Here is a 27,771-nt window from a genome sequence, read left to right on the forward strand (position 1 = left end):
GGGGCAGACAGCATGCAGTGCTGCTGTCCTGGGCCAGGGAGGTCCAGGTTCCCACACACTGTGAGTTAGAATGCCCCCCAGGAGGCAGGATCAGTGGCTCCAGGCTTATCTGTCCCAGCTGAGAGATAACAAGAGAATCCTCTCCCCTCTCCCAGTCAGCCACTTCCAGGCAAGCCCTGACTGCTGGGTCTCCTTGGTGGCAGACAGGCAGCAGCTCTGTCTGGGGTGACATGCCAGACTCCTCCTTTGATGGGGAGTAAATGGCTCAGCCTGGACCACAAAGGCCTGCTGCAGAGCAAGTAACAGTGAAGTGAGAAGGGTTATCAGCAGTTCTGACACCAGGGCCTCTCCTCTGATGTTCCTCAGGCCCCTGTGCCTTTAGCAAACCCCAGAGGGGAGACACCCAGAGCTGCTCCCTGTCTCTCTCCTGTCTGGCAGGCAAGGCCTTTCTCTCCCTTTATGTACAGTTTCCATCAAGAAAGTGTAGATTTCCCAAACCCCATCTGAGCAGTGGGTGGACATGTGGCTCAGGAGGTTTAGCTCCTGCCTAGCAAGCAAATAAGCCCCAGGCAAACAACAGCAAAGCAGAAGTGTGGGTGCCAAGGTATCTGGGAATTGCTTTTTGTGACTCCATGGAAATTAAGCCCAGGAGGAAATGGGATTGGCCAGGTTCACACTTAGGTAATGAGTCTGAATTTACATTAGAGTCTGAATTTACTGGATAAATTTCCCAGCTCTTGTGTTGTGCTCTCAAATGTACACTATGAAATTTTTAGTAAAATTATGTGGAGGAAAGGTTAGATTTGAGAAAGGTCTGTTAAATGAGTATATCAAAAATTTCCCATAACATTCTATACAATGACCATCAATTTGTTGGTTTATTGTTTCTCTGTGTAGCCCTGGCTGTCCTGGAACTTGGTCTGTAGACCAGGCTGGCCTTGAACTCAGAGATCTGCCTGCTTCTGCCACTCAAGTGCTGGGATTCAAAACTCAGCACAATGAACTATTTAAAATTTTTCCCCTTGGGTCTGGTGAGATGGTTCTGTGGTTAAGACCACTGGCTGTTCTCACAGAGGTCCTGGGTTCAATTCCCAGGCACCACATGGGATCTGCTTCCCTCTTCTGGCATGCAGGTGTATATGCACACAACACCCATACATTGAATAAATAGATGAATGAATAAATAAATAAAATAATATTAAAAATATTAAATTTTTTCTTTGCATTTTTGGTAAAGAGATATACTCATTTACTTAGAATATAGATGATTTTCTTTTTAAAATGTATACATATATACATATACATATATATATATATATACATATACATATATATATAATCATTCAGCTCATGTAGAAGTTTATATTGATTTGAAACAATAAAATTTTCTTGGTTTTCATATGCAATTTCACTGTGTTCTTTACCAGCAATAAATAGTACATTTAAAATTGCATTTTTGTGTCTCCCTGAAATCCTGAGGCCACATCCTCTCTGTGGGTTTTGTCCACTGGTGTTTGCCAGTTCCTGTCGGTTCCCAGCCCACAGAACCCTTCACTGGGAGGTCACAGACTGGGGAGCCTCACCATTTCCTTCCCGATTTAACAGCCTTTTGGATGAAGCTTACATTTAAAGTAGAAATAAGTCAAGTTAGTGTCAAACATTATTTCAACTTCAGAGGATACAAGATTTTTTTAAAACGAGTTTCTACATAAAGTCATAGAAGATTTTACCAAACCATTGCCAAGTGTCCTCCTTTATGATAAAGATGGGGCTCAGGTCCTATCTCAGCAGATAGCAAACCTGAGGATCAGAAGCCCCAGGTGGCTCACTCCAGTGATTCAGGCTGCAGCATCTCAGCTCAGACAAAACAGACTGTGCACAGATGGGTGGGCTTCGGGCTCTGCAGTCTGCACAATCTTTCTCAATGATCTACCTGCCGAAGGGCTGAACCTCTCAAGGTTCAGCTTCCTCACCTCAGCATCAGGGAAGCACATGACTCCCCAGAGGCTGCTGTGCACAGCAGAGGGCAGAGGCTCCATGTGTGGGAGCTGATAAGCGCCCCAGGATGCAGAGGCTGCGGGGTCTCCCCTTTGCCTTTCTGTTCGGCATACAGGACATATGGAAGCCCTCCTCAGCTGCTAAGTCCCACTGACCAGCCCCCCTCTCCGGCTGAGCCCTTTTTATCTCCCAGGCCAAGAACTATACAACAGGCAATCTCCACTTCTATCTCTTGCCAAAGCTCTTTGGTTTGTTGAGATTTCAACCTTTTCAATTTCTTGTTTGTTTTCCAGTGAGATCGAGGAGGTCTGTTGTCCTAGTCCCTAATGGTTTACTTCAGGCATTGGCCACCCTGCTGTCACCAATACTGTAAATAGCACCAGGAGGCTGGCAGCCTTCCTCCACCCCTCTGCATCCAGGACTGTATAGGGTCAGCACTTCCAGCCTGGTGGTTCAGAGCTCCTGACCTGAGAGGGCTTCAACACCTGGACTCCAGGATCTTCCTTTAACCCTGCTGTCTCTGGTCCAGGCAGAGGGCAGAGACATCTTCATCTTGCAAGACTGTGCATCCTGTAACCTGCTATAGTGATTCCAAGACCTGGAGTAAAGGGTGCCTCCGGGGCTAGGATATTTGAGTTTCAACTTCTGTGGTCATCGATCCCCAAGCACAGATGAGAGCGAACTCACCAACCCAGGGTATCAGTTTGAAAATGCATCAAGCCAGGTAAGGGCAGAAGCCAGCCAGGTATTATAAAGTCAGGCTAGGAGGGTTGAAATTCCATCTCACGACCTTTCTAAATTGTGATGGCACCTTTAAAATCTACAAGTGCTACAATGACTGCGGATGCTTGTGATTTTTATTACGTTATAAGTGTGCTATATATTTTTTTACATTATGATTGATGTGTGAACTGCGCTTAGACTGACTGTAGACTTGAAACTTCGATGATTTCTTAAATATTCTAGGCCTCTGTTTTTGGTGACTGTCGCGCTGCAGCTCATCGGTCTGGGATACAGTAAGTTAACTCCCCCCTCCCTCAGTCCCTAGAGTTTCCGTTATAAATCGTAAAATCTGTCTGTTCATCACTATTAGTCTCTTACTTTGTCATTCTTTAAAGGTTATCAGAGCGAAGGAGATGGTGCCAGAGAAGTCAGCAATATCCTCTCTCCAGTGATCCCCGGGACGACACTGGACAGAACTCTGAGTAATTCCAGCAGAAAGAATGACATTCCGGAGGGGGCGCGCCTATGGGATTCCCTTCCTGACTCCAGCACTTTGGGAGAGAGTAAGTCTTAGTTAGCTCTGCGCCATCCTGGGCAGTGGATCGGAGAATCGGGACTGAAAAAACAAGGGAAAATCGGGGTAGAAAGGAGACACCGACAAGAGCATTTTTTTTCACTTTCAAGTTTAAAAACAAAACAAAACAAAAAAACCATAAAAAGGAAATTTTAGTGATGCCTTTACTATCAAGTTTCACGTTTTATGTCGGCAAACCCAGCTGCTTTGCTCTGTAACTAAGGTAACAGGCTGCCTAGCCTTCAGGCAATCCAGCGTTCCCAATGGCTCCAGGCGGGGTTAGCGACATCACACCCATGGGTGGTCCTGCCTGGGAGGCCTGTGGTTAATCACTGCCCACAAAGTCACATGCTGACTTTTAACAGTGGAAGAGAGAGGGAGAGAAACAACTTGGAGGGTGTCAAGGGCTGTCCCTGCCAGGACCCCGCCCACATTCCTGCTAACTTGTTTTTCAGCCTTCATCAACTAAAAGGTGGGGTTTACCTAGCAAACACACTCAGCAGGGACGGTCCCCTCCCAGGCTGTGAAGCTCTGCCCTCTGCGGGAGGGGACTTGCCAAGCTCCAGAGGCTAACACAGCTGCTGACCCAGGTCATCCTTGCAGGTGCAGTCCCTGTATCCCGCTGTTGCCACAATGGCGGCACCTGTGTTCTGGGCAGTTTCTGCGTGTGCCCTGCCTATTTCACTGGTCGCTATTGCGAGCACGACCAGAGGCGCAGGTGGGTGGAGCAAAAGTGGGCTGGGTGGGGACTGGCTTGGAAGAGGGGTAAACTGACAAACCTGTTCTGGCCTCTGCAGAGACTGTGGTGCCCTAGGGCATGGAGCTTGGACCCTGCACAGCTGCCGCCTATGCAGGTGCATCTTCTCAGCCCTGTACTGCCTCCCACACCAAACGTTCAGCCACTGTGGTAAGAGCACCTTCCCGCTCCCTGACTTTTACCTCACACACTATACACTTGTGTCTTCATTGTTAGTGATTGGTGCACATTTGCTTGTGCTAGGAGACGTAGAACATCTGCTTGTTTCAGGAGACATAGAAATGAGCAAATTAACGAAGTTCCGATCGTTGTGAATCGGCGGTGAATGTACGGCATTATTTACATTTTCCTGCGGGGATTGCTGGATGTACTGTAACTTGCCAGCAATATCCCAGTGAATGGGGGGGGGGGGTGTCCAGAAGCTACAAGGTGCGGAGCAGAGTTAACCTGGGAGCCAAGCTAGCTGAGCAGATCACTAGCGATCTCCAAACACTGGGTACACAGGTACAGCGCTAACAAGGAAGGGAGGGGTTGCCACATTCCGACTTGATGTCTTGTGTTACAGCCTTCCTCGTCTTTTTTTTTTTTTTTTTTTTAACTAAAAGGACTGATGATCTTATTTTCACATTTCACAATATAAGTGAAAACCACACTTTTTTGTATTACTTCTCCCTTCAAAAATATTCTGTTAGGAAGGAAATATCTTTCCACGCATCTAGTAAACACTCAGGCTCAGCACCAAGATCTCCTGATGGAACAGAACAAGAAATACAAAACGATCAAGAGCGCTTCTGCTCTTCCCTGTCTGGCCGGGTCATGCCAGGCTGTGTGGGCACCATTATAGGGCAGGCGGGAGGTCTCATCATGGGAGGCCTGGGCATCATGGGCATGTGGCCTTCCATGGGCGGTCTCATCCCAGGAGCTGGTCCCGTGGGCATCATCCCGGGAGGAGGGGGGCCCATCACTGGCATCATGGGAGGGCTTCCCATGTGGGATGCAGGCATCATGCCAGGCCGAGGAGGACTGGGGAGACTGGGGGAGGTGGGATCATGGCCCCTGCAGTTGGAGGAGCAGAGAATGGAGCTGGAGGGATCTTTCCTTGTTGAAATGCAGCCGTTGTCTTGTCGATCAGGCTTTGAGCCTGCTCCTCCATCCATTTCTGGTAATAGTCCTTTCACATTCTCTTTGTGTTTCCGACCATTGCAGTGTGTCTTCCTCACAGACGGAGAATAGTGGGTAAGATACATATCACAGTAGTCACAATAAAACTTAGGCATGTTGCTCCACAAGCCTACATCGGTCCCTGACACCAGGGAGCCTTCCTCATCTTAATAGGAGCTGGTGTGGACTCACAATGGTAGGCACAGTCAGTGAAGGTTCACCGTTCAACCCGGTGCTGTTTCTGCCTCTGTCACTCCTGGGTGGTTTAGCTGTGCACTGTGTGGAAGGAACACAGCCATGAAATGAAACTGGAGCCCCTTTCCTGCTCTTTCTCAGGCAGCTCTGAGCTCCTCGGTAGATGTAGCAGTGACATCTTGCCTCCTTCCCCAGGCAGACTAGGAAGGGCCATGCCAGAGCAGGGAAGGTCCGCAGCTACTCTGCCTGGCCCCACTCTTAGGATACAACACTGGGTCAGGCCATTAGTGGAGGGGGACTTGCAATGGTTGCTTCCTTCCTGAATCCCCCTCCTCTTCCTGTGGAGCATCAGGATCGTCTCCAGGCCCAGCCTTCAACATTCCTATGGCCTTCCCTCTGCTCACTGAGCATACAAAGAAAGCCCTTTCTCTCCCAAGCAATCTCCTTTTGTTGGGTTTATGGCTCTTGGTTTTCCTGAGTCCCAGAGGTTGGAGGACACCAATTTTGGGAATCAGGGTAAATTTACAGGCTAGATCTAGTGGCTTTGCAGATGATCTCAATTCTTACCAGAGTTTCATCCCTGGGGATGCGGAAAATGCGGTCGTTAGCAATCTCCCACGAAAGGTCTGCAGAGCGGTATTTGAGCGTCAGGATAGCCAATCACTATTTCACGTCCTTGGAAACATCCAGGAAGGAGACTCCTGTATATCTGCCAAGGTCGGTGGCACAGGCTTCTGAAAATATGCTTCCGTCCACCCAAGCTGGACAAAATATCAAGATCCTCCTCCAGGGTAGCTGGTCAGGCCCAGAAAGTGCAGTAACAACCTTGTGCCTTTGATCCTCTGATGGCACTGCAGGTCCCATCTCAATGGTGGACCTCAGCAAGAGGGAATGGGGAATACCCTTTTCATGCTCTCTAGCTGATGCTTGGGAACTAAGGAAGGTTGCCCATGTAGTTGTGCCCACTGTATTCTTAACCAGTGTGCTTTGCCCACTTACTTCATTGGATTCCACCACAGTTTATGAGTCCATCGCCTCTCTGTTTGGGGAAAATGAAACTTAGGGATGAAAACTCCCACTGGTAGCAAACAGACCACTGTGTCACCCATGTGCCTTTCCTGTAAGACTATGAATATTCAATATGAATGAACGTCTTCATTTGTGATAGTCTTACTTAGAATGTTGAAAAGTGGCTGTGTTTTACATCCAATCCCAAGAAAACTGTCTTAGTCAGGGTTTGTATTCCTGCACAAAACATGACCAAGAAGCAAGTTGTGGAGGAAAAGGTTTATTCAGCTTATACTTCCACACTGCTGTTCATCACCAAAAGAAGTCAGGACTGCTATATCAGGGTCCTGTCAGCAAAATCTTGCTGACCCTGATATAGCTGTCTCTTGTGAGGCTATGCCAGTGCCTGGCAAACACAGAAGTGGATGCTCACAGTCATCTATTGGATGGATCACAGGGCCCCCAATGGAGGAGCTAGAGAAAGTACCCAAGGACCTAAAGGGGTCTGCAACCCTATAGGAGGAACAACAATATGAACTAACCAGTACCCCCCCCCTCCCCCACCAGAGCTCATGTCTCTAGTTGCATATGTAGCTGAGGATGGCCTCGTCGGCCATCATTAGGAAGAGAGGCCCTTAGTCTTTTGAAGATTATATGCCCCAGTACAGGGGAATGCCAGGGCCAGGAAGCGGGAGTGGGTGGGTTGGGGAGCAGGGCAAGGGGAGGGTATAGGGGACAATTGGGATAGCATTTGAAATGTAAATGAAGAAAATATCTAAAAAAAAAAAAAAAAGAAAGAAAGAAAGAAAAAAAAAAATCAGGACTGTAACTCACAGAGGGTAGGAACCTGGAGGCAGGAGCTGAGAGGAATGTTGCTTACTGGCTTGCTTCCGCTGGTTTCCTCAGCTTGCTTTCTTATAGAACCCAGGACTGCCATTCCAGGGATGGCACCACCCACAATGTGCCCTCCTCCCTTGATCACTAATTAAGAAAATGCTGCACAGCTGGATCTCATGGCAGCATTTCCTCAAGGGAGGCTCCTTTCTCTGTGATAACTCCAGCTTGTGTCAAGTTGACACACAAAACCAGCCAGTACAGAAACATAAGAAAATGTTTGAGATCCCTTTATAAGATGTCAATGTGAAAAATCACCTTTGAGATAATTATAATACTTTGATTCAATCTATGGGCGAGAAGGAACACAAATAGACACGATCCTAATCCTATGAGGTTACATCTTCCTCCAGTTGCCCTCAGGCTAAGAGCTTCCTTGCTCTGACTGGGTCTTCCATCTGAAAGAATGAAAAACTCCCACCTAGCTCAGGTTAGACACAGCCTAAGTTCTCCCCCTTAGAGCAACCCTCAAGAAGTAAGAATAAATAAATGTTCATGAGCACCAACAGCAGATGAAGGGCTTGGGTCAGACTCAACACCAGAGCCTCTGGTTAGTATATGCCAGGCCCTGAGTCCTATCTTCAGAAATTCAAGGGGAAAAGAAGTCAATTGACTATTGTGTAGTAGGGTATGTGTCATAGTAGCTAGAATGTTCTAAACCTTGGGTTTAGCCTCTAGCTACAAACATGGTGGCTACAAGAAATGCTGGTGTGTTAATCTGAGCATGAGATGGATCCAGGCCAAGCCACCACAATTTCAGTTCTCCCTTTATATTTATGTGTACATGTGTGTCTGTGTGTGCATGGCATATGTATGCAGATGCCCAAGAAGGCCAGAAGAGGGAGCTACAGGCAGTTGTCAGCCACCAGGCATTTGTGCTGAGAACAGAACTCTGCTCCTCTGCTAGAGCACTGTTGACCACTCATTGAGCCACCTCCTAGCCCTCAGTTTTTCCTTTAAACTGCACATCTGGCAACAATAAAAACCAAACCAACCAACAAATAAATGAATAAATAACTGGGTAGACCCAGCCTCTGGCCTGGGGTACCTGCTTCCAAGCAGCTCTGAACTTGTAGTGTATACCCAGATTTCAACCATGTCAGGCATGCTTTGTGGGGGGTGTCCTTTTGGTGGGCATGGCTCTTGTGATGTACCAGCACAAGGGGGCCACCTAATTCAGTGGTGCTTCCAGCAGAAGCTGCAGGCGGGAGCTCTTAGAAGCACTGAGTCGGGACCTCATACTGAGATGTGGTGTTTCCCTTATCACAGAAGACCCTACAACCTCCAAGAGGAGAAGAGAATCTGCTCTTGTAGTCTGTGCAGCAACAGAGGCACACTGACAGGCAGCAAGTGCTCAAACTTGGCTTCAGCTCTTTCCTTCTCACAGATGCGCAAAAGCATAAGTATGTAATAAGGTCTCAGGTACCATCAACAAGTCATCCACGAGCAGCAGGATTGTTTTCTTCCCTAGTGTAACAAAGAATAGTGAGGGTTCACAGAATAAGAAATGTAGATTTTTTAAAAAAAAGTTTATTTTTTTTAAATCTAAATCCACAGTGGATATTCTATTTTTTTTTTTCTTTCTAATCTCAAGGAATCCCATGAGAAGCACACCCCAGTGGCCAGGGGTCTAGTTTGAGACCCCAGGTTGCTTCTTTTACAGAGCCTGTTGAAACTGTATACTTGAACTTGTATTTTGTGTGTAACAACCAACTGCCCAAGGGGCCTGAATCTCCCCCATGGTCTCCATTCTCCCAGAAAGGTGACCCTGTGTGATAGACCCTGTCCTCCGCTGACGCCATGTGCGTTTTACCTGTGTATGGCTAGGATCTCTGTCCGGGATCATCATCAATTGCTCTTCTCCCTCCTCCTCTCCCTTCCTCCACTTCTCTTCCTCGTTTTTTGAGGCATACAGGATATCACTGTATATCACTGGCTAGGCTAAACCCATCTGCCTCTGCATCCCAAGAACTGGGATTAAAGATGTGTACCCAACACCCAATATCAATACTTAATGCTCCTTTGTGTGGGTTATGGTTTTTTAAAATAACACAAGTTATTTTATTTTTTTGTGAAGCAATCTCTGGCCAGCCACTCTACCTTAATCTGTGAGCCCTAGGTCTGAGTGAGAGACATTGTCTTTTTAAAAAAAAAAATCCTAAAGGTGCTTGAAGAGTGATAATCAAGGTTGACCTCTGACCTCTACAAGCGTGCAGATACCTTGTACACACACATGAACTCGTACCTGCATATAGACAAAGACACAAAGAACTAATCTGCACTGAGAGTTGGGCCATCTATGTAGCAGGTGGTTGCAAATCAGTTCTATTTGTTCTGACTGAATCAGGGACAATACTCTCAGTCTTCCCCATTCTGCTCAGGAGCTAAATAAAGGCGTTATGCTGAAGGGCTGTTCACTTGGAAACGCAATCTAGGCACTTATTTCCCTTCATCTCTCAATGCTCAGTGAAAATTCAGGGGTCTCTGGTTACAGATGAAAATAATGTTTCCTTTGCTTGCTTTGAACATATGCTAAGCAAGAGCTCTGCCATCCTGAAGATGGCCAGACATGGTGGTGAACATCTTTGGTCCCAGCATTCAGGAGGCAGAGGCAGGAAGTCCTCTATGAGCCAGAAGCCAGCCTGGTTTGAATACTAAGCTCCAGGCTAGTACTAAGTACTGAGTTCCAGGCTAGCCAAGGGATGACTATTGTGACCCTATCTAAAGAAAAATTATACACACACATATACGTAATAGAATATATGTGTACACACAGGTACTCCCCCCCACACACACTGTTGTGATTATAAAAAAGATAAAGAGAAATAAGAATATGTTTTATGGGGGTGTGGTGAGGTGTGGGGGAAGGGGATGCCTCAGTGGGCCCATGCCAAGGCACCCCTTCCCCCTGAGGGACCAGCCACATGTGGTATAGCATAGGATAGAGTTTATTTGGGAATGTGGATGGGGAGTTAAGAGAGTAGTAGAGGCAGAGAGGAGAGAGTAGGGAAGTAGAGGCTGGCCATGACCATGTGGAGAAAGAGGGGAGAAGGGAATGGGGAGGGGGAGAGTAAGAGAGTAAGAGAGATTTCCAGGACAGCCAAGGCTACACAGAGAAACCCTGTCTCAAAAAACCAAAGAGAGAGAGAGAGAGAGAGAGAGAGAGAGAGAGAGAGAGAGAGAGAGAGGGAGAGGGAGAGGGAGAGGGAGAGGGAGGAGGGGGCAAGCAGTCCCTCTTATAGTGGGCCACGCCTACCTGGCTGTTGCCAGGTAACTATGGGGGTGGAGTCCAGACAGAATACCAACACACACACACACACACACACACACACACACACACACACACACAGAGGTGGGTGTGTGGGGGCGAGGGGGCACCAGGCAGAAGACGGCTTTAGAGAGAATAACTACAGACATCTCTTTGTTCCTGTGGTCAGTCCTGTAGCCATATATTTTGTATATTCTCTGTGTTCTTTTCCAGACCTGAAAAGCTTCCTTTCTTCAGGCGCCAGAGGATCAAGAGAATGCAGCATCCCAAGCCTCCTCCTGCTGGTGCTCTGCCTCCTCCTGCAGGGTGTGGCTGGTAAGGGCTGAGGCTCCTAAGTGCGATGATAGACTCTCCTCCTGAGCTGTCACCCTTGATTACACCACAGTGTGCCAGCAAGAAAGCTGGGTGGTGGGCATCTGACTTGGTGTTGTGTCCTGTAAATAACAGATTCACTGGAATATGCTGGATTCTCATGCTGTACAATAAAGAGGCTTAATGGTCAGCCCTCCTTGCTTGGCTGGGCCTCTCTTCAAGGTCTCCAATGAAGGCAAACCTGAATACAAGAGCCCAGCCTGTTCAACTCAGAGTACCTTTCTGGAGGTTTCAAAGTATGCACTGAATAGGCTTGTATGAGGTCCCCAAACAACTGGCCCCTCCTGGGTAACAGCCAGTCAGTCTGAGTAGCTTGGACTCTCACTTGCATGCTTCACTGCCGAAATTCCCTGTCACTTGCTGTTCACTGTCAGTCTCTCCGCTGATCTCTGAGCCCATGGAAGAGGTCGTGTGAGTCCTGAACACTGTTCTGGGTTCTGCAAAAACCCAACATGCTGTGTGGAGATTGAAAGGAAGACAGGAGGGGCTTGGGGGCTAGCTTTCTGGCAGCTGCTTTCTTCTCATTAGTAATCAGTCACTTGATGTGATTCACAGCATCTTCCTAAAATAATGCATATGTAAAATGAGGAGTTTAAATGGAGTTAACATATTATAGAGGGACATACCCCAATCAGGAACAGGTTACATCTTTTGAGTCGTTGGTCAATGGGATCCCACAAACATTCCCAAATATTATAGGCTATTTTAGAGGGTGCTGATGTTTTCAGATTGGGAATCTGAAGGTCCTGTTCCCCTTTGGTTCTTGATCGATCAATAAAGATGCTAACAGCCAATGAGCTGGTGGAATAGGCGGGACTTCCAGGTTTCCCCCGCAGGCAGGCTAGCAGATGGGGAGGGGGAACAATTATTTGCCATGCCTCAGAGGGAGAAAGGGACATCATCCATGTGAGATCTTGGGTGGAGTGACCATTGGCCGCTTCCTCGACTGGAACTGGGGTAGTGTACTGGCTAGTTTTGTGTCAACTTGACACAGCTGGAGTTATCACAGACAAAGGAGCTTCAGTTGAGGAAATGCCTCCATGAGATCCAGCTGTAAGGCATTTCCTCAATTAGTGATCAAGGGGGAAAGGCCCCTTGTGGGTGGGACCATCTCTGGGCTGGTAGTCTTGGTACTATAAGAGAGCAGGCTGAACAAGCCAGGGGAAGCAAGCCAGTAAGGAACATCCCTCCATGGTCTCTGCATCAGTTCCTGCTTTCTGACCTGCTTGAGTTCCAGTCCTGACTTCCTTGGTAATGAACAGCAGTATGGAAGTGTAAGCTGAATAAACCCTTTCCTCCCCAACTTGCTTCTTGGTCATGATGTTTGTGCAGGAATAGAAACCCTGAATAAGACAGGTAGCATGAGGGCAGATATAGGGTGCTGAGCTGGGAGTGAGAAGAAGGACATGATGACCAAGGATGGCTTAGAAGAGCCCAGCCAGTGAGCTAAATCATATCAAAAATAAGCTAATGTGTGTGTGTGTGTCTTTCATTTATAGATCCAAGGGAACCTGGGCAGGGCTGGTAGCATGGTCAATCCAGAGCTTAAAGTAGGGAGGCAAGACCTACACACTATAGGCTATTGCCAATGCTATTGTTTACCATCCACAACATGACTCTAAGGCCCTACCGTGAAGACACCATGTTCTTCTGCCCCAGAATATGGAGACACTTAGCTGACTCTCAACTGGAAGTTTCACCCCTAGTGGCTAGTGTGAACCATGCTTGAAAGGTGCTACACATGCTACTGGAGGAAGTAATCATTGATTTGACCCAGCTATGAACCCTGTAAACAACAATAATGACCTGCCCAACAAGCTATTAAACTCTCTGGTGCAATTGGGGCAAACATGTTACAGAAGTAACCAACCTCTTGTCTTAAATTGAGTTTAAGAACCACTCTATGAGATGAAACCCATATCTGACATTTTCAATAAGGCCAAACACCTGAGACTAGACAGGCCATAAGTCCTAAGGGAAAACCTGTGACTATCATTCTGCTAAGTGATCATAGCAATAAAACTATACCTAAACAACTCATAGTGCCCTACTGCTGTCCTCAAGGACCCGTGCATTGCTCAACCCTCACTAGAACAGCTTCTTCTTGTAGTTGATGCTAATCAACACAGAGACCCACAACTAGGCCATATACAGAGAATAAAAGACTTTGGAATGCTCAGTCTTGGCTGGGATGCCTACAGCACATCCCTGCCTCAAAGCTCAGAGATCCATGTGGAAGAGATGGCAGAAAGATTGTCAGTTGCACAAAATCCCGTTTTTTTTGTTTTTTTTTTTTTTTTTGGGAGGAGGGGGAGGGGGAGGAGGAGGAGGAGGAGGAGGAGGAGGAGGAGGAGGAGGAGGAGTGGGTATGAAATTCCCATCCCTGGCCAAGGAGTTATTAGTGATTTGTAGCTGCTGGGAGATGGCAGTCAGTTTTCTTCACTGATACCAGGTATGCCAACCACATTCCAGGGCAAGCCTCACACTCAGGAATAGCTGGCCAGCACAAGCTAGACTCCACAGTTTTTGTTTTTGTTAGAGATAGACAGACAGACTGACCAATACACACACACACACACACACACACACGCACACACACAGAGAGAGAGAGAGAGAGAGAGAGAGAGAGGGAGAGAGAGATCTAGGAAGAGCTGGGGAAAGGGAGGGAATATGATAAAATACATCGTGTGAAGAAAAAAATTTTAAATTATTTATTTATATGAGTATACCGTAGCTGTCTTCAGACACACCAGAAGAAGGCATTAGATCTCATTACAGATGGTTGTAAGCCACCATGTGGTTGCTGGGAATTGAATTCAGGACCTCTGGAAGAGCAGTCAGTGCTCTTAACCGCTGAGCCGTCTCTCCAGCCCCCATGGAGAAAATTTTAAGAGAGCAAAACTTTGGGGTGGTTATTACTGATCACTTTGATTCAGACGTACAATGAACAAGAACAAGGGGAACAGAGAGAAATATAAAAGCTGTACAGTTTGGAAACAAAAAGAGCTCTAGGTAGCTTCATGTTACAGTCAAGCATGTGCTGAAGAGATGCTGTAACTGTTAACATCATAATGGAAATGCTTACTCTACTTGAGAACAATAAGAAAGTACCTGGAGGGCAAGACAGTACCCAGGTGACCTCTGTGAAAGAGAAGCTACAGGTTCTGTTCCTAGAAAGCAACTAATGTGACTCTATCCTAGGCTGGCAGCCTGACTGGATCATGTCATCCATAGGATACTGGCTTTGGGATTTTAAAAGATGCAAGAGTGAGGAAGACATGAATTCTTCCTCCTTGTTTTCAGAGAACCACTGAGACCAGGCAATGTGTGACCGTGTTGGAGCTGATGCAAGAAGAACGCTCTGGAGGCAAGGAGGGCCTGAGAGGCTTTTTGTGAATGAATTTCTGAAAGTGAAGTCTCAGTTGAGGTGGAGACCCCAAGATATTTGAGATATCAGATCTGTGAGATATCTGCCAAGGAGAACTTCCTAGAGAGGGTAGAACCAGCCCAAGTAAGATGCCTGTTGTAGAGTTAAAAGCTGGATGAGCCAAGCCATCTAAAGCCCTTTGGAATTAGAGATACTGGCCCTGGAGGTATAGGGTTTTGGATTTTTCCCTGTTGGAATTTAGTTTTGCTTTGGTCCTTTATTTTCTTACTATACTGTTCCTCACTTTGGGATGATAGGGTGTATTCTGTGCCACTGTGTCTTGACAGTACACAGTTTGCTTTTGAATCTTATCAGTGGTTATAGTTAAGAGACTACCTTTAAACAGCGTTGAGACTGAAATAGAGTATAGGGTCTTTTGAAGTTGGGCTACATGTATTTTGCGTATCACATGACCTTGCACCTATAGGGGTCTGGGCGTAGAATGTGGTGCAACTTTAGTAGATACATATCGTTGTATCTCTGATAAACATTAGAATGAAATAGTTGTTTTCTAGAAGTCCTTTGACCTTGAAGACGTCATTGTAGAGAACAGTGATTGTTTTCTGGTATCTGTAGGGTTGTTTTTTTCTGAAGGAGCTTTACAGCCTTTGCATGACTTTGGTCACAGGCGGTCCTGGCACACCTGGAATGTCTTGCATTTTTGAGTGTAGCAGACAGTGCACAGTAAGGACTAAGTTGCAGGGGTGTGATGTCTTTCTTGAAGAGACATAGATTAGATCAGGGGCTTTGGTTTGAGAAACTTGTTTTACCTAAAAAACAACTTTTGTGTAACAATCACCAAATATGCTTTTGGGTGGCATTCACTCCAAAGAGGCTGAATCTCCCTGCTGCCAGCAAAGCCTTAATTCATTCTTCAATGACCCTCTTTCTTTGATCATCCAGCATAACCCAGAACACTGAGAGAAATGTCTCTTAATGTGGCTTACATATTTGAACACTTAGTTCAATGGTGGCAGCACCATTTGTGGGGGGTATGGGGGGGGAGGTACAGCCTTTGGAGGAAGTTTTCACTGACATTTTAAAGCCTTGCCATACTTCCTGTTTGCTTTCTTTGTGTTTGAACAAAGTGAAGAAATAATCTCTTACCTTCCTGTGCAGACTATCTGCTGGCTGCTACTCTTCCCTGGCATTATGAACTCATTCTCCTACGGGAACCATGAGCCAAAATAAAATTTCTCTTCCAGAAGTTGCTTTTGGTCATGGTGTTGTAACTTATATACAGAAAAGTAACTTCTATAGAAGTTGGTACCAGGAGTGGGGTTTTAATTTAATATGCCCAACTGTATTGATTTGGGGAAGCATTTGGTCTGGAAAAGCTATTGAGTTCTTAGAGCTTAATGAGCTGATCTTTATTGGTTTTAGTGACATGTAAGCCACAGAATTGAAGGGGACATGGAACATTGGTACTATGAGAGGTAAGAGGCCTTTGGTGAAGATACTTCTAAATTGCATGGAAATGCTATGATCAAAGGGGTGATTGAGAGATGCTGAAGCATGAAATCATGCATCATGGCTGGCCTTGTTTCAGAGAGTTCAGGAGGCTGTTGGTGAAGTTGCAGCCTCAGTTGCAGTGGAACACCGATATGTTGGACACGGTAGGCTTCTGGGGGTGACCACCAAAGATGGCAGCAGGTGTGACGTGGAGGCTTGAGCCTACAAAACAGTGTGTGTTGCAGGTGACAGTCAGAGAAATGAAGCTGCTCAGGCATATTTTAGCCTAGAAGATCATGAGTGGGTCCCATATGTTAGACACTGAGGTATTTGCATTGTTGGATTTTGGTAGTCAGGAGCTGATTACAGTTCCTGTCACCTCTGTATCTGTCCCTCCTCCTTCAACTCATGGCCTTTGTGTCTGCTTCCTCTATGACAAGACAGAAGGCTACCGTAAAGAATGGCCAGACATATATGAAGGCTGCCCATAATGGTCTTGGCAATACTAAATTGTCTTAGGGTTTTACTGCTATGAACAGACACCATGACCAATGAAAGTCTAATAAGGACAACATTTAATTGGGGCTGGCTTACAGTTTTAGAGGTTCAATCTATTATCATCAAGGTGAGAGCATGTAGCATCTAGGCAGGCATGGTGCAGGCGGAACTGAGAGTTCTACCTCTTCATCTGAAGACTGATAACAGAATACTGGCTTTCAGGCATCTAGGATGAGAGTCATAAAGCCCATACCATACAGTGACACACCCACTCCAACAAGGCCACACTTTCAAATAGTGCCACTCCCTGGGCCGAGCATATACAAACCATCCCACAGGTACTATGCGTGTATCTTCACTCTGAGTCTTTTCTCTATTGAAAAAATGGGGCCTTTCATCTCTATATCACAAACTCATGGAATCCCAGGTGGGAAATGAGTGTTATTGGTAAGGTCTACTATTTCTCAACACCCACTGAATATGGTTTAAACCCAGAGAAAACATATCACAATTACTCAACCCCTGGAGATAGAAGAGATAGAGGAGGTGACTCAACATTCCTACAAGGTTGTAGCTTGTCTGCCATCCCCTCTCCTGCATAGTCAAACCTATTATTTTGTCCCCTGCTTTAGACTTTGACCTCAGCCTAATGGCTGCTTAATGCCCAGTTTGAGTAACTTAGTGCCAGCAGCCCTGTCATCACTAGCAGTCAATGTGACATGTATCCACTTTCACCACTGTCATGTATTTTCCCTATGTGCATGCTCCATACCCCTTATAAAGCCTGGCATCATCACGACCTGCTGTCTTTCTTTCCTCCTCCTCCCCCTCCTCCCCCTCCTCCCCCTCTCCCCCCTCCTCCCCGCTCCTCTTTCTCCTCTTCTTCCTCTTCTTCCTCTTCCTCCTCATTGTCCTCTTCCTCTTCCTCCTCCTTTTTCTTCTTCCTCCTCTTCCTCCTCCTCTTCCTCATTCTTCTTTCTTCTTCTTCTTCTTCTTCTTCTTCTTCTTCTTCTTCTTCTTCTTCTTCTTCTTCTTCTTCTTCTTCTTCTTCTCCTCTTCCTCCTCCTCCTCCTCCTCCTCTGCTCAAAGGGGGCCCTTTGCATATTACTGCACCAATAAACCTCTTTTCTGAGGTCTGTTGCATGGTGTCATTATATGGCATTCCTTGGCACTATGTTCATGGCAAAACACAGTACCAAGCACTGAAACTTTTGAAACCAGGAGCCAAGATAACCTTGCCTCTTTTTGCATGGATTTCCTTGGGTATTTTGTCACAGCTGTGTAATAGAGACAGAACTTAGTAATAGAGTCAGAACTCATTCTAGGCACAGGAAGAAAAGGAAGGAGGGAGGGGAATCTGCAGACAGGGAGAAAGGGACAGGTTGCACACTGGGAATCTTTACATCAGCAGTAAAGGGATTTGAACTGCACATAAGAGTGGGTGGGCCAGGGATGTTTGAACAAGGTTGGAAAGGATTGCCCAAAACACCTGGATTTATTTCATGGCACTATGGGTCTGCCAAGAGCCCAGTGTCTTCCTTATCTACAGTTCACATTGAAGAGTGGAGACTGTGGTGTGGAGCCCTTAGGGAGCTCCCATACAGGCTGAATAGGGTGTGGTGACACAGTTATGTTGAATTAATTGTTAAAGAAGTAAATCCTGGTGTGGGTTACTACCTGCCTCAATGGTTTATGTTCCTGAATGAAACACACACACACACACACACACACACACAGAGCCTTTATATTTTACTACGCCTTAAGCAGCACAATAGCTGGGCAACTTCCTAGCCTCTGTGCTGTTAGAATCTACCTCCCGCCGATAATTCTTATTACTTACTAACTTCTATGTTCCATCTTGACCACTCTGGACCCATTTGTGCAGCCCTGTGGACCAGGCTTTCTTGGCCCAGAGCCCAGGGTGTTCTCCTTGCTTCCCTACCTCATGATGGCCTCTGTGTCTCTTCTCTGCCACATTCTCCTAAAGTATGGTCTACTCCTCCTCCAGGTTCAAACCTAGGAATCCTACAATCCCACCCCTGTCTATTCTCCCCATCTATTAACCGCTGGCATCTTTATTTACCAACCAGAACCAACTGGGGGGCAGGCTCCCAGAAGCTACGTGCAGACTCTCCTGAAAGCAGTTTTGGGGGGAACATAATTAGCATTTGTTAATACAAGCAGCTACTCAGTTAGATTTGCAGGGAGCTCAGTGCTAAGCCAGCCACTCCCAGGTCCGCCAAGCCTCAGCTAATGCCAGCTGAAGCAAGCCCACAAGCAATATGGGCTCATCAAGCAAGTGGTGGGCTTAGAGTATGCAAGAGTAATGTTAGGATGACTGCTGACCCTTGCAGACAAGCTTTAAGGACTGCTACTGGGATATCAGACTTCAGTGGCCCTCACACTTCACTGTCAAACTCTCTAGAAGTTTTACTATGACCTTGGGCTTGCAAGATGCCTTTATGCCAAAGCTGGGGGCTTGCTCCAGGAGCACAGGCTGCTGCAGCTGCATGGTGAGGGCTTGGCCGATACAGTGGCTCATTCTCCTGAAAGAACAAGCAGCCTTAAGGGCTATTGGTGGGCCGAAGGGGCAGAGACTATGGCATTCACCTGCCTACGGCTCCTATGTTTGTAGACCAGCTTCCTGGGTATCTCACCCACAGCCTCTGCCTAGGGAGGATGTGGCCTCCTGGGACTGAGCAGCTGGAAACAGCTTCTGTAGAGTGTTGCTCTGGAGTGGTGTTGATGGGCCAGAAAAAAAAGACAGAAATTTCTTTAGTTTTTAGTTTTATTCTTTAGTTTTCATTCTTTGTTTTGCCTGGCCTAGGGCAAGAGTGGCACACTGATGGAGGCATGAATGACAGTGCTCAGTGAGGTGGCTTGCAGGACATTCTGGCTGTCTAAGGCCCCGTGGCTCCATCACAGATCCCTGAACTAAATCAACTGTTGCAGGAGGATCTGGGAGAGCAGCAGGGCTGTGCACACCGTCGGCTTGATAACAGCACCTTGGTTTTTATTGTCGCCCTCGGGATTTTCATTCTCAGGGGATCCTGGATGGTGAGGGGACTCCCCTGGCTTTGAGTTGGATGATGATTTCTTGTTATCTTTAATCCACTTGTCAAAGTAGGAGACCCTGGCAAAGACACTGGGGCTGACGATTGGTTCTTCACATGTAGAGCTCCAGCTGGTTAGCCCTACCACGTACCAGGAGCCTTCCAGTAAGCAGACAAGGGGGCCCCCAGAATCTCCCTGAGAAGAAAGAGGACACGAAGAGTGATCCAGAGAGTGACAGACGCTGACTGGAATGGAGAGAGTGCAATGGATGCCAAGTGTCTCTGCTGTCTGTGTACCTCATCAGGACCATTTAAGCAATTTTTTAAAAATCCAAGCACAGGCAGCCCCTTGGGTCAGTATCTTCAGCGAAGGCCCTGGAGTCCTATTCCACAAAACTGCCAAGGAAGGGGACCCTGGACACCATTTGGTGGAGAGTCTTAGAGCTGGATATGTGCTCTCTGCCCTTCTGTCTATGTGGGAGATGTCTCTGAAGTCCCAAAGGGTTGGTAATTGACGAATTGACCTGGAGGCACAGCCTGTAATCTTTGGCTGAATCCCTTGTCCCCAGCACAGCATCCCACATGTACCTTTGTGTTTTGCTTAATAATGTTACTGGGGAATCTTCAGCCCCTTGACTGAGCATCTTTTAGAAGATGACAAACTGTAGAATGTGCTGAGCAGGAAAAAAAAAAAAAAAAAAAAAAAAAAAAAGCCATTGCATGGGTGGAGCCATGGGGAACTATGAGGTGCCAGGAGAGACTCCAAACTCAGCAAAGACTTGAGATGAGAAGGTCCCTGGGATCATGGGTGGAAACATTCCTATCTCATAGGCCAAAAAATAGAATCAGGAAGAAGCAAACAAAACAAAACCAAAACCCAAACCCAAAACCAACCACCCCGCCAAAAAAATACCCACCCCAAACCACAGTCCCCACCAACCTTGTGTTGAAACATGCCAAAACAGTCTTTGTTTACAGAGTGTTCAGGAGACACGGTGGATTGTGGGCACACACTGGAAGACCCTACATAGGGTCTGCAGAGATGACAGAAGAACCCTCATGGGGATGCACAAACCAGGCCCTGAGAGGGCTACTCTGAACCAAGACTAGATAGAATTGTTGAGGTTTGACTGTGGCAAGTTATGAGCAGAGACACAGGTGTTCAGCAGGGAAGCAAGGGCCCTGGTGAAGGTTCTGGAGCCTCTGAGATAGGGCTGCAGGCTTGGCCTAGGCAGGGTACAGTAAAAGGACTGATTAGGCAGTCAGTGGGTGGAGCCACTCAGCACCCAGAATTGGCCCTTTCTCTATATTGTAATTGTATGGAGATGAGTTCAATTTCCAGAAATCACAATGTAGAGAGAAACAACTACCACTAGGTGCCCTCTGACCCTCACATGTGCGCAGCAAAGCAAGCTAGGTGTTATATACATGCAATCATGTTTCTCCAGAGGCAGAGGCACAAAGATTACAAGGCCAACCTGAGCTACACAGTAAGATCATTACTAGACAGACAGACAGATGATAGATAGACAGACAGATACATGATTAGATGACAGATGGGCAGATGATAGATGGTAGATAGATAAACAGATAGATAGATGATAGATAGATAATGGATAGATAGACAGATGACAGATAGATAGATAGATAGATAGATAGATAGATAGATAGATAGATAGATAGATAGATAGATGACAGATAAAGATTAGATGACCGATAGACAGAGAGATGATCAGTGGTCTGGGAAGGAGACATTGAGAATTATCTGGCGTTCTTGAGGAACAGCAAAGGTACACATAAGATGTGAGTCATAGGTTTCTGAGCCCAGAGGACAGCCAAGGGAAGAGAACAAGAGAGACAGAGCAAGCAGAGACCACATGAGACACGTTGGGTTGCCCACTTCCTCTCCGGCATCGGTTCCCCCACCATTAATTGTAAACTATACAGACTGCACCCCTACCAACTAGTGATGCCTTCATGCCTCAAACCTAGGATCTCCTATAAGTCATTATGAAAGACACCTGATCCCACTGGTGGCAAAACAGCCTTGCGAATTAATCGGAAAAATAAACAAAGACACTTCCATCTTCATTAGTTATCAGAAACATGCAAATGAAAAACCACACAAATCCAGGCGGTGGTGGCATATGCATTTAGTCTCAGCACTCCGGCAGAGGCAGGCAGAGCTCTGTGAAACTGAGCCCAGCCTGGACTACACACTCCCAAAACATGAAAACACAAAACCAAAAAGAACAAGAAAAAGAAAGACCATAACCAATGGCTAAATGAAATGGGCATATGATCTGAAGAAATGCTGCAGTGTGGGGCAACCTAACCTCTTGCTGCTGGTGGGAGTACAGATCTATAGACCCACGTTGGAGAGATGCCTGGAGTATGTGTAAGACATGAACATATGCATATCTCATGGCATAGTGATTCTATTGCTAGCACGATAGCCCCTCTAGCATGTTCTGGACAATGCCATTGCAAAGACCTTTCATAGAAACTGCCAAATGCCATGAGGATAAGAATGAATAAGGAAGAATGTAGTGTATCCTGATAGTGGCATGGCTGGATTGCATCCTGTTGGCTAAAAAGCAATCAGGGCAAAAGCCTGCACCCTGTATGATGCCTGTTTAGGTAAAGTCTCAGCATGGACTCATAGTTCTTCTAAAGCTAGGGCAGGACCTTTCTAGGAATGAGAGAAAGGGAAAGGTATGAGGTTTTGGGTGCTGTTTACATCAGTGTATCAACTTCCTATTTTTAATTAAATGTTATTCATCCATTTTACATGTGTGTGCGCGCGCATGCACTTGTGTGTGTATGTGTGCATGTGCGTGTGCGATGGATGCAGAACCAGAGGGCTACTTGCAAGGATTTATTCTCTCTACCATGTAGGTCAAGTGGTAGATCAAATTCAGGCCATTAGGCTTGGGGGGGGGGGGGGAGTGCCTTTACCCACTCAGACATCTCATGAACCCACTGACTTAATTTCTAAAAATCCCTCAGGCATATAAGGGATGGCCATTTCCAATGACACAAACAAATGGAGGAGATAAGGTCTGGAGAAGACACAGAAGGAGGGCGGCTAAGACAGCACAAGGGTACAAAGGTGGCAAGCGCCGGGCATGGTGGCGCACGCCTTTAATCCCAGCACTCAGGAGGCAGAGGCAGGCAGATTTGTGAGTTCGAGGACAGCCTGGTCTACAAAGTGAGTTCCAGGACAGCCAGAGCTATGCAGAGAAACCCTGTCTCAAAAAACCAAAACCAAACAAACAAACAAACAAACAAAAACAAACAAAAAACAAAGGTGGCAAGCTTGTTTAAGCCGCCCGAGCGAGCAGGTTGCACTTACTGCGCAGATGGATTTTGACATGTCATAGTCAGCAGCACACACCATATCATCATATATGTAGTAGCTTCTACCGGATCCCGGAACTGGTGGTGGGAAAAATCCTTTACACTGGTCATTACTCATGATGATGAGCTCGGCTTCATACAGTTCATTAGGCAAAGGAATTCGCACTATGAGAGGGGAATCAGATCTGAGACAGAGCTAAGGGAAGACCCTGCCCCAAGTTCCCCTTCCAGGATGATCCATGCTGGGGGGCAGCCACTCTAGGCCACAGCAGGCACTCAGTGACCAAGAAATATGGCAGCAAGGGCAAGCATGAGGCTCTGTGGAAGGCAGGCCCAGGCAGAAAGTCATGGCGACTGCACAGGTCCCCATGTGGGGGCTGAGGAACACTAGGTGCAACCACAGTGGGGTCACAGGCAGAGCCTCCTCACCATGCAAGGGGACTGAGACTATACCCTGAGAACACATAAGCCAAGGAAAGGGCTCAGCTTTCAAACAGCTCTGGCTAGTCTGCGGGGCCCCAGCTGGAGGCAGGGACACTGGACCTTGAGTGTAGCAGTGGCCTAGGACACAGGCCAGAAGCGCTTAGGAGAATGACAAGAGGACTGGCCAAGCTGAAGGAGCATTCAGGGCCTGGAGGCATGGATTCTGTTTCCAGGTGCCCTCCCAGATCTGGCCTGGGTTGTCCCATGGGAGCAGAGAAACAGCAGTGTGGCTCACTGCACTCAGGGGCCATGGCTCACATCCCTCAAGGGTGCCCAGGGTTTGCCTGTCGGTAGCAAACCCAAGCCTGTCTCAAGGCCCAGAAACTGTGGTCAGGATAGGTCATGACAGAGGACGACTGAAGGTCCAGACTCTCAGGGAGGCCAGGTTCTCGGTTCTGAGAGCTGCCCCCGCCCAGGCCGTCCCCTCTGTGCTTCCATTCTCACTCCCTGGCCTGACCTGGAGACCCCATCTGCCCTGACACAGCCCCTTAGAGAGTGATGGTGCATCCCTTCTAATGCCTCTGACCACTGTCCCGGAGACTAGCCTGTGAGGCAGACACTTAGAGGCTAGGGCAAGGGAGGGGGGCCCTAACCCCGACCTCAGAGAAGCACCTGCTTCTAAGCCTCCCTGTTGCTGGCCAGACTGTGACCCTAAATCTCGTGTCAAATTGACCTTCTCTTCTACTTAACTTGCTGTTATCTTGTCTTCGATTGAAAGCATTTAGCCTTGTGTGGAAACCCCAGCCCAGGAATTCTGTGCTCTCAATCTAAACCTATAGACTTGTCCCTTGCTGTCAGCAGGCTCTTCCTGTGGCTCACAACACTAGAGTCCACAGGCACCGAGTTCCCTCTGCATGGTGTGTGCAGAGAACCTGTGCATTGTCATCCTGGACACTTGACATCGTGTCTGCATGACAGGATATCTGACATGAGGCCATCGTGATAGAGATAGTCACAATCCTGTATTGCTCAGAGAATAAGGCCAAGGAGAATGTCACTCCCCAGCACTAAGACTTCTGGTGCCCAGGTGACCAGGTCTCGGAACCAAGTGTGCGGGATAACTGGTAAAAGCTGGTAGAACGGGCTTCTGTGCCTTAGGGGATGGGCAGTGAGCTTCAGAGGAGAATGTTCCCCAGTTGGACACCCCAACCTGTCCCATGTCAGGGAGAGAAGGTTGCTCTCATCTCCTTAAGGGTGCCAGGTGTCTTTCCTGGCCAGTGGAGAGCCTTGCGGTGGTCAGAGGTCAACTGCACTTAGAGCTCTGGAGTCAGAGAGCCTACACTTCTAATCTGAAAGGGGGGAAGGTTTGCTTTTGAACTAGAAACTGGGGTTCACAACCACTGGAAAGGCCTCCAGGCTCTTGCCCCTCCCCCTCCTATCTTTCACCTGTACTCACCGTCCTCTCTGAGATAGCCCCAGCCACTAGCCCAGCAGGCCTTCTCTTTGGGGATTTTTATGTTTTCCTCAGGGACACAGGCTGGGAGGATGTGGGAGCTGTACTCCACAGAGGAACGCAGCTGCAGCAGGACAATGTCACTTCCTTGGGTGTGGAATCTGTTGTAGTCTTTGTGAACGATGACCTTCTGCACTGACATCGTCCTGCTGTACCTGGTGGGACTGTTCAGGTCGGTGTAGCCTAGCATGACATGGTAGTCACTTGGTTCTTGAGATCTAGTGCAGGAGGAGGAAGAGGAGGACCTGTAAGTGTTGGCTCAGGGCTGCCTCCCTGACTGTCTCTTGCCCTGCAGGCCACAAGATCCTCTCCTTTCTCATTTCAGGTGTCCCCTTCTTTTCCTAACACATGGGTGGTTTTCCTCTTAAGGGGCAGGATGATCCCACACTGTTGAGGATACCGAAGGCATTGTGTATCCTAGAATCCAAAGGGCTGCCAATCTAATGACCAGCAGAGTTATATTAAATTGCACCCTTTCCTCTGGGAGGAGAAAAATCTCACTCAACCCTGCCCAGATCTATTTTATACGTGTATGGCCTTCTTAAAGACCCTGCCTCCTGGTGAGCATGGCTTATACCCCAACTCTCAGACACGGATGCTTTCAAGATCATATTCCTATCTAACCATAACCATGGGCACTTGAGGTGTATTTGTGGAGGAAATGGAACGATAAATGAGAACTTACACAGACTGTATTCTAGGCTACATGGCCACTATAAGGAGGCTCTCGTCCATGCCCACTCCCCATGGCTGAATCTGCTTTCTTTGGGGATCCTCCACCTGTATGTCTCACGGCATCTTGATATACCTTCCTGATCTATGGAACATGGCCTTTCCTGATGGGTGGTTCTCACACATCCTCCATGTGACTGTCCATGACGGGCCTGACACACATGGATGCCAGCATATGTCTATAAACCCATATGCATATGTATGGAACCCATATGCAATAATGTGTCCTCCTGCTAGTACATAGATAGTTCCAGCTCTGGGAGTAGTAACACCCTTCACTACAGGAAAGACAGGAACACACACACACACACACACACACACACACACACACACACACACAGTACCAGGATGCCTTTGGAGAGGACTATGCTCCAATGTAAGGTGACCTGAACTCAAATGAACTTCTAATAAACATGCCCTGGATGGAGCTTGCAGAGAGCCCTCAGCCAGAGGATGCAGCATGCATCTCGTCTGTGTCCAACCTTGGGAGTAGAAGCCTCTGATGGTTACTTTGACAGTCACTAGCTATGTCTGGCTAGGTTAGGACACGGTAACAAGTTAGAGGAGAAAACAGCCTGTTGCCATCTGCAGGGGCTATCTAGAGCTACTAAGCAAGTGAGATACTGAAGTGTATCAAATGGAACAAAGTTTTGATCCTTAAGGTTCATGAAAGGGAAAAGAGAAGATCAGAGGTGACCACTTCAGAATGAAGATCTGTTTCTCTGCACTATTATAGTCATAGCTGAGGCAAGTATTCCAGTTAGCTGTTTAAAAATAATGTGTATACCACCACGATAGCTACACTTATTAGCTGAGTCTCAGAGAAGGGAAGAAGACTTCCCCAGGGTGAGAAACCCTCTAATAGGAGACCCAGACTGGCAGAAGATAGTGTCAGGTGATGAGCAGGGATGATAATCCAGGTGAAGGACACCATTCAAGGTCAGGGCAGCAGCACAGGGGACTCCTGCTGGCAGCAAACTATCCCAGAACACAGCCTGGAAGGACATGGCTGCTGTATATCCTTCAAGCCTCTCCTCCTGTCCTAGTGACTCTCTCCTGCACCCCTTTCCCAGCAGAAGGGCCCAGGGAGGGAACACGCACCTTTGGAAGCAGTGGGCAGCGCTGAGTACCCAGTTTTTGTCGATGAGAACTGCTCCACAGATGTGCCTGCCATATAAGCGCAGACTGGCCTGCCACGGCCACCGCTCAGCCCCTGCAATCTGACCGCCATAGATCTTCCCTTGGAATTTGGTCTTGCCACATACTGTAGAGACAATCCCAGCCGCCAGGCACCTGCATTCAGGATGCATGTGCTTGGTGCCCCAAATGCCAGCATCAGTAGGACCCAGGGGACACAGTGACCTCTCCTCTCTGTTCTCAGGTGGGCGTACCCAAGGTCAGGAGTGGAGTGGCAAGGCTCATGCGACAAAGAGCACCCTGAATAACGGGGGAGGGTTGGATCAGACCAAGGCTTGCTCTCAGCAAGGCTCACAAATCAGAGGTGGAAGCAGAAATGAGCACGGTGTTGCCAGGTTCTCCTCAGACCTCAGCTTAGGGAACTCAGCTCTGAAGAGGAAGACGCTGAAGTTGACAGAGGCCATTATTTTTCTGGGCTGTGGTCATTTTGAATGACCCCCAACCCAGTGAAGACGGTGGTGCAGCGCTAAGAGAACCTTGACCCTGAACTGAGAAGATGAGGTCAATGGGCAAGAGCCAGCCGAGGAGAGGGCCATCTGTATAGGTCCCCAGTCTCAAGGCCCTCCTTTTCTTTTTTCTTTTTCGAGACAGGGTTTCTCTGTATAGCCCTGGCTGTCCTGGAACTCACTTTGTAGACCAGGCTGGCCTCGAACTCAGAAATCCGCCTGCCTCTGCCTCCTGAGTGCTGTGATTAAAGGCGTGTGCCACCACACCCGGCAAGGCCCTCCATTTCAATGTAAAGGCCCTTAGGTTCTCCCGACTGCTTATGTTCCAAAGGGGAAGAAAGGGGACAGAAGGGTAGGGGGAAAGGAGGGAAGGAGAAGGGAGGGGACACACTCACTGGAAACCTGCCTCCGACTTTAAAGGCCACCCTTGCTCCTGTCTCCTTACCCTCTGACAGGGATAGAGTGGACTTCATGATCTGGATGGTAGTGTTATTCGCAGCGTTGGTGACGTGTTCTGCGGTCTGGGCATGCTGTGACAGGAAGCTCACTCCGAGCAGAGCAGCCAGCAGGCCGGCCCCGTATCCACCCAGGCCCGATTTTTTGGCCCTGATGCCACACATGGCATCTGGCCGGCTTGTGTCTGGGTCCCGGGCAGGACCAAAACCACGTGCAAACAACCGCTGACTTCGACAAACTGCCTCTAGGGAACCCCTCTCGCCC

The 27,771-nt window shown here is 47.7% G+C and overlaps 2 protein-coding genes and 1 pseudogene across 10 annotated transcripts; 1 reads left to right on the forward strand and 2 right to left on the reverse strand.

Annotated features, from left to right (window-relative positions):
• Window positions 1-2,414: 2,414 nt before the first annotated feature.
• Cfc1 (cripto, FRL-1, cryptic family 1) lies at window positions 2,415-11,078 on the forward strand. Of its 2 annotated transcripts, NM_007685.2 has the most exons (6): window positions 2,415-2,722; window positions 2,965-3,014; window positions 3,117-3,284; window positions 3,899-4,013; window positions 4,093-4,202; window positions 10,792-11,078. In NM_007685.2, the coding sequence occupies exons 1-6, from the start codon at window positions 2,670-2,672 to the stop codon at window positions 10,902-10,904; spliced, it is 609 nt and encodes a 202-aa protein (NP_031711.1). In that variant the 5' UTR covers window positions 2,415-2,669; the 3' UTR covers window positions 10,905-11,078. The 2 variants fall into 2 exon arrangements, 1 of the variants encoding a protein (NP_031711.1); NR_153806.1 differs by lacking the exon at window positions 3,899-4,013.
• Prss40 (protease, serine 40) lies at window positions 3,215-27,771 on the reverse strand. 8 transcript variants are annotated; one of them, XM_006495857.3, is made up of 5 exons: window positions 27,497-27,760; window positions 26,510-26,672; window positions 24,620-24,894; window positions 22,736-22,905; window positions 3,215-3,337 (listed from the first exon to the last, which is right to left on the reverse strand). In XM_006495857.3, exons 1-5 carry the CDS (start codon window positions 27,669-27,671, stop codon window positions 3,296-3,298), a joined length of 825 nt encoding a protein of 274 aa, XP_006495920.1. In that variant the 5' UTR covers window positions 27,672-27,760; the 3' UTR covers window positions 3,215-3,295. The 8 variants fall into 8 exon arrangements, with proteins under 8 accessions (XP_006495920.1, XP_006495925.1, XP_006495921.1 ...); XM_006495862.4 differs by lacking the exon at window positions 3,215-3,337 and adding an exon at window positions 10,632-11,512 and having other exon boundaries at window positions 26,510-26,701; window positions 27,497-27,750; XM_006495858.4 differs by lacking the exon at window positions 3,215-3,337 and adding an exon at window positions 10,644-11,512.
• Gm28419 lies at window positions 4,832-5,329 on the reverse strand (annotated as a pseudogene).

This window comes from Mus musculus, chromosome 1, assembly GCF_000001635.26.
Source record: "Mus musculus strain C57BL/6J chromosome 1, GRCm38.p6 C57BL/6J".
Lineage (NCBI taxonomy): Eukaryota > Metazoa > Chordata > Mammalia > Rodentia > Muridae > Mus > Mus musculus.

What these genes read in the sequence shown, in the direction of transcription:
- Cfc1 (NM_007685.2), top strand. Translation starts at nt 2,670, where the DNA reads ATGAGAGCGAACTCACCAACCCAGGGTATCAGTTTGAAAATGCATCAA. An exon ending in GAGCACGACCAGAGGCGCAG is followed by an intron (nt 4,014 to 4,092) that starts GTGGGTGGAGCA and finishes TGGCCTCTGCAG; the next exon opens with AGACTGTGGTGCCCTAGGGC. An exon ending in CCAAACGTTCAGCCACTGTG is followed by an intron (nt 4,203 to 10,791) that starts GTAAGAGCACCT and finishes GTTCTTTTCCAG; the next exon opens with ACCTGAAAAGCTTCCTTTCT.
- Prss40 (NM_009356.2), bottom strand. Translation starts at nt 27,671, where the DNA reads ATGTGTGGCATCAGGGCCAAAAAATCGGGCCTGGGTGGATACGGGGCC. An exon ending in CACTCTATCCCTGTCAGAGG is followed by an intron (nt 26,673 to 27,496) that starts GTAAGGAGACAG and finishes TTGTCTCTACAG; the next exon opens with TATGTGGCAAGACCAAATTC. An exon ending in GGGCTATCTCAGAGAGGACG is followed by an intron (nt 22,906 to 24,619) that starts GTGAGTACAGGT and finishes CCCCTCTCATAG; the next exon opens with TGCGAATTCCTTTGCCTAAT.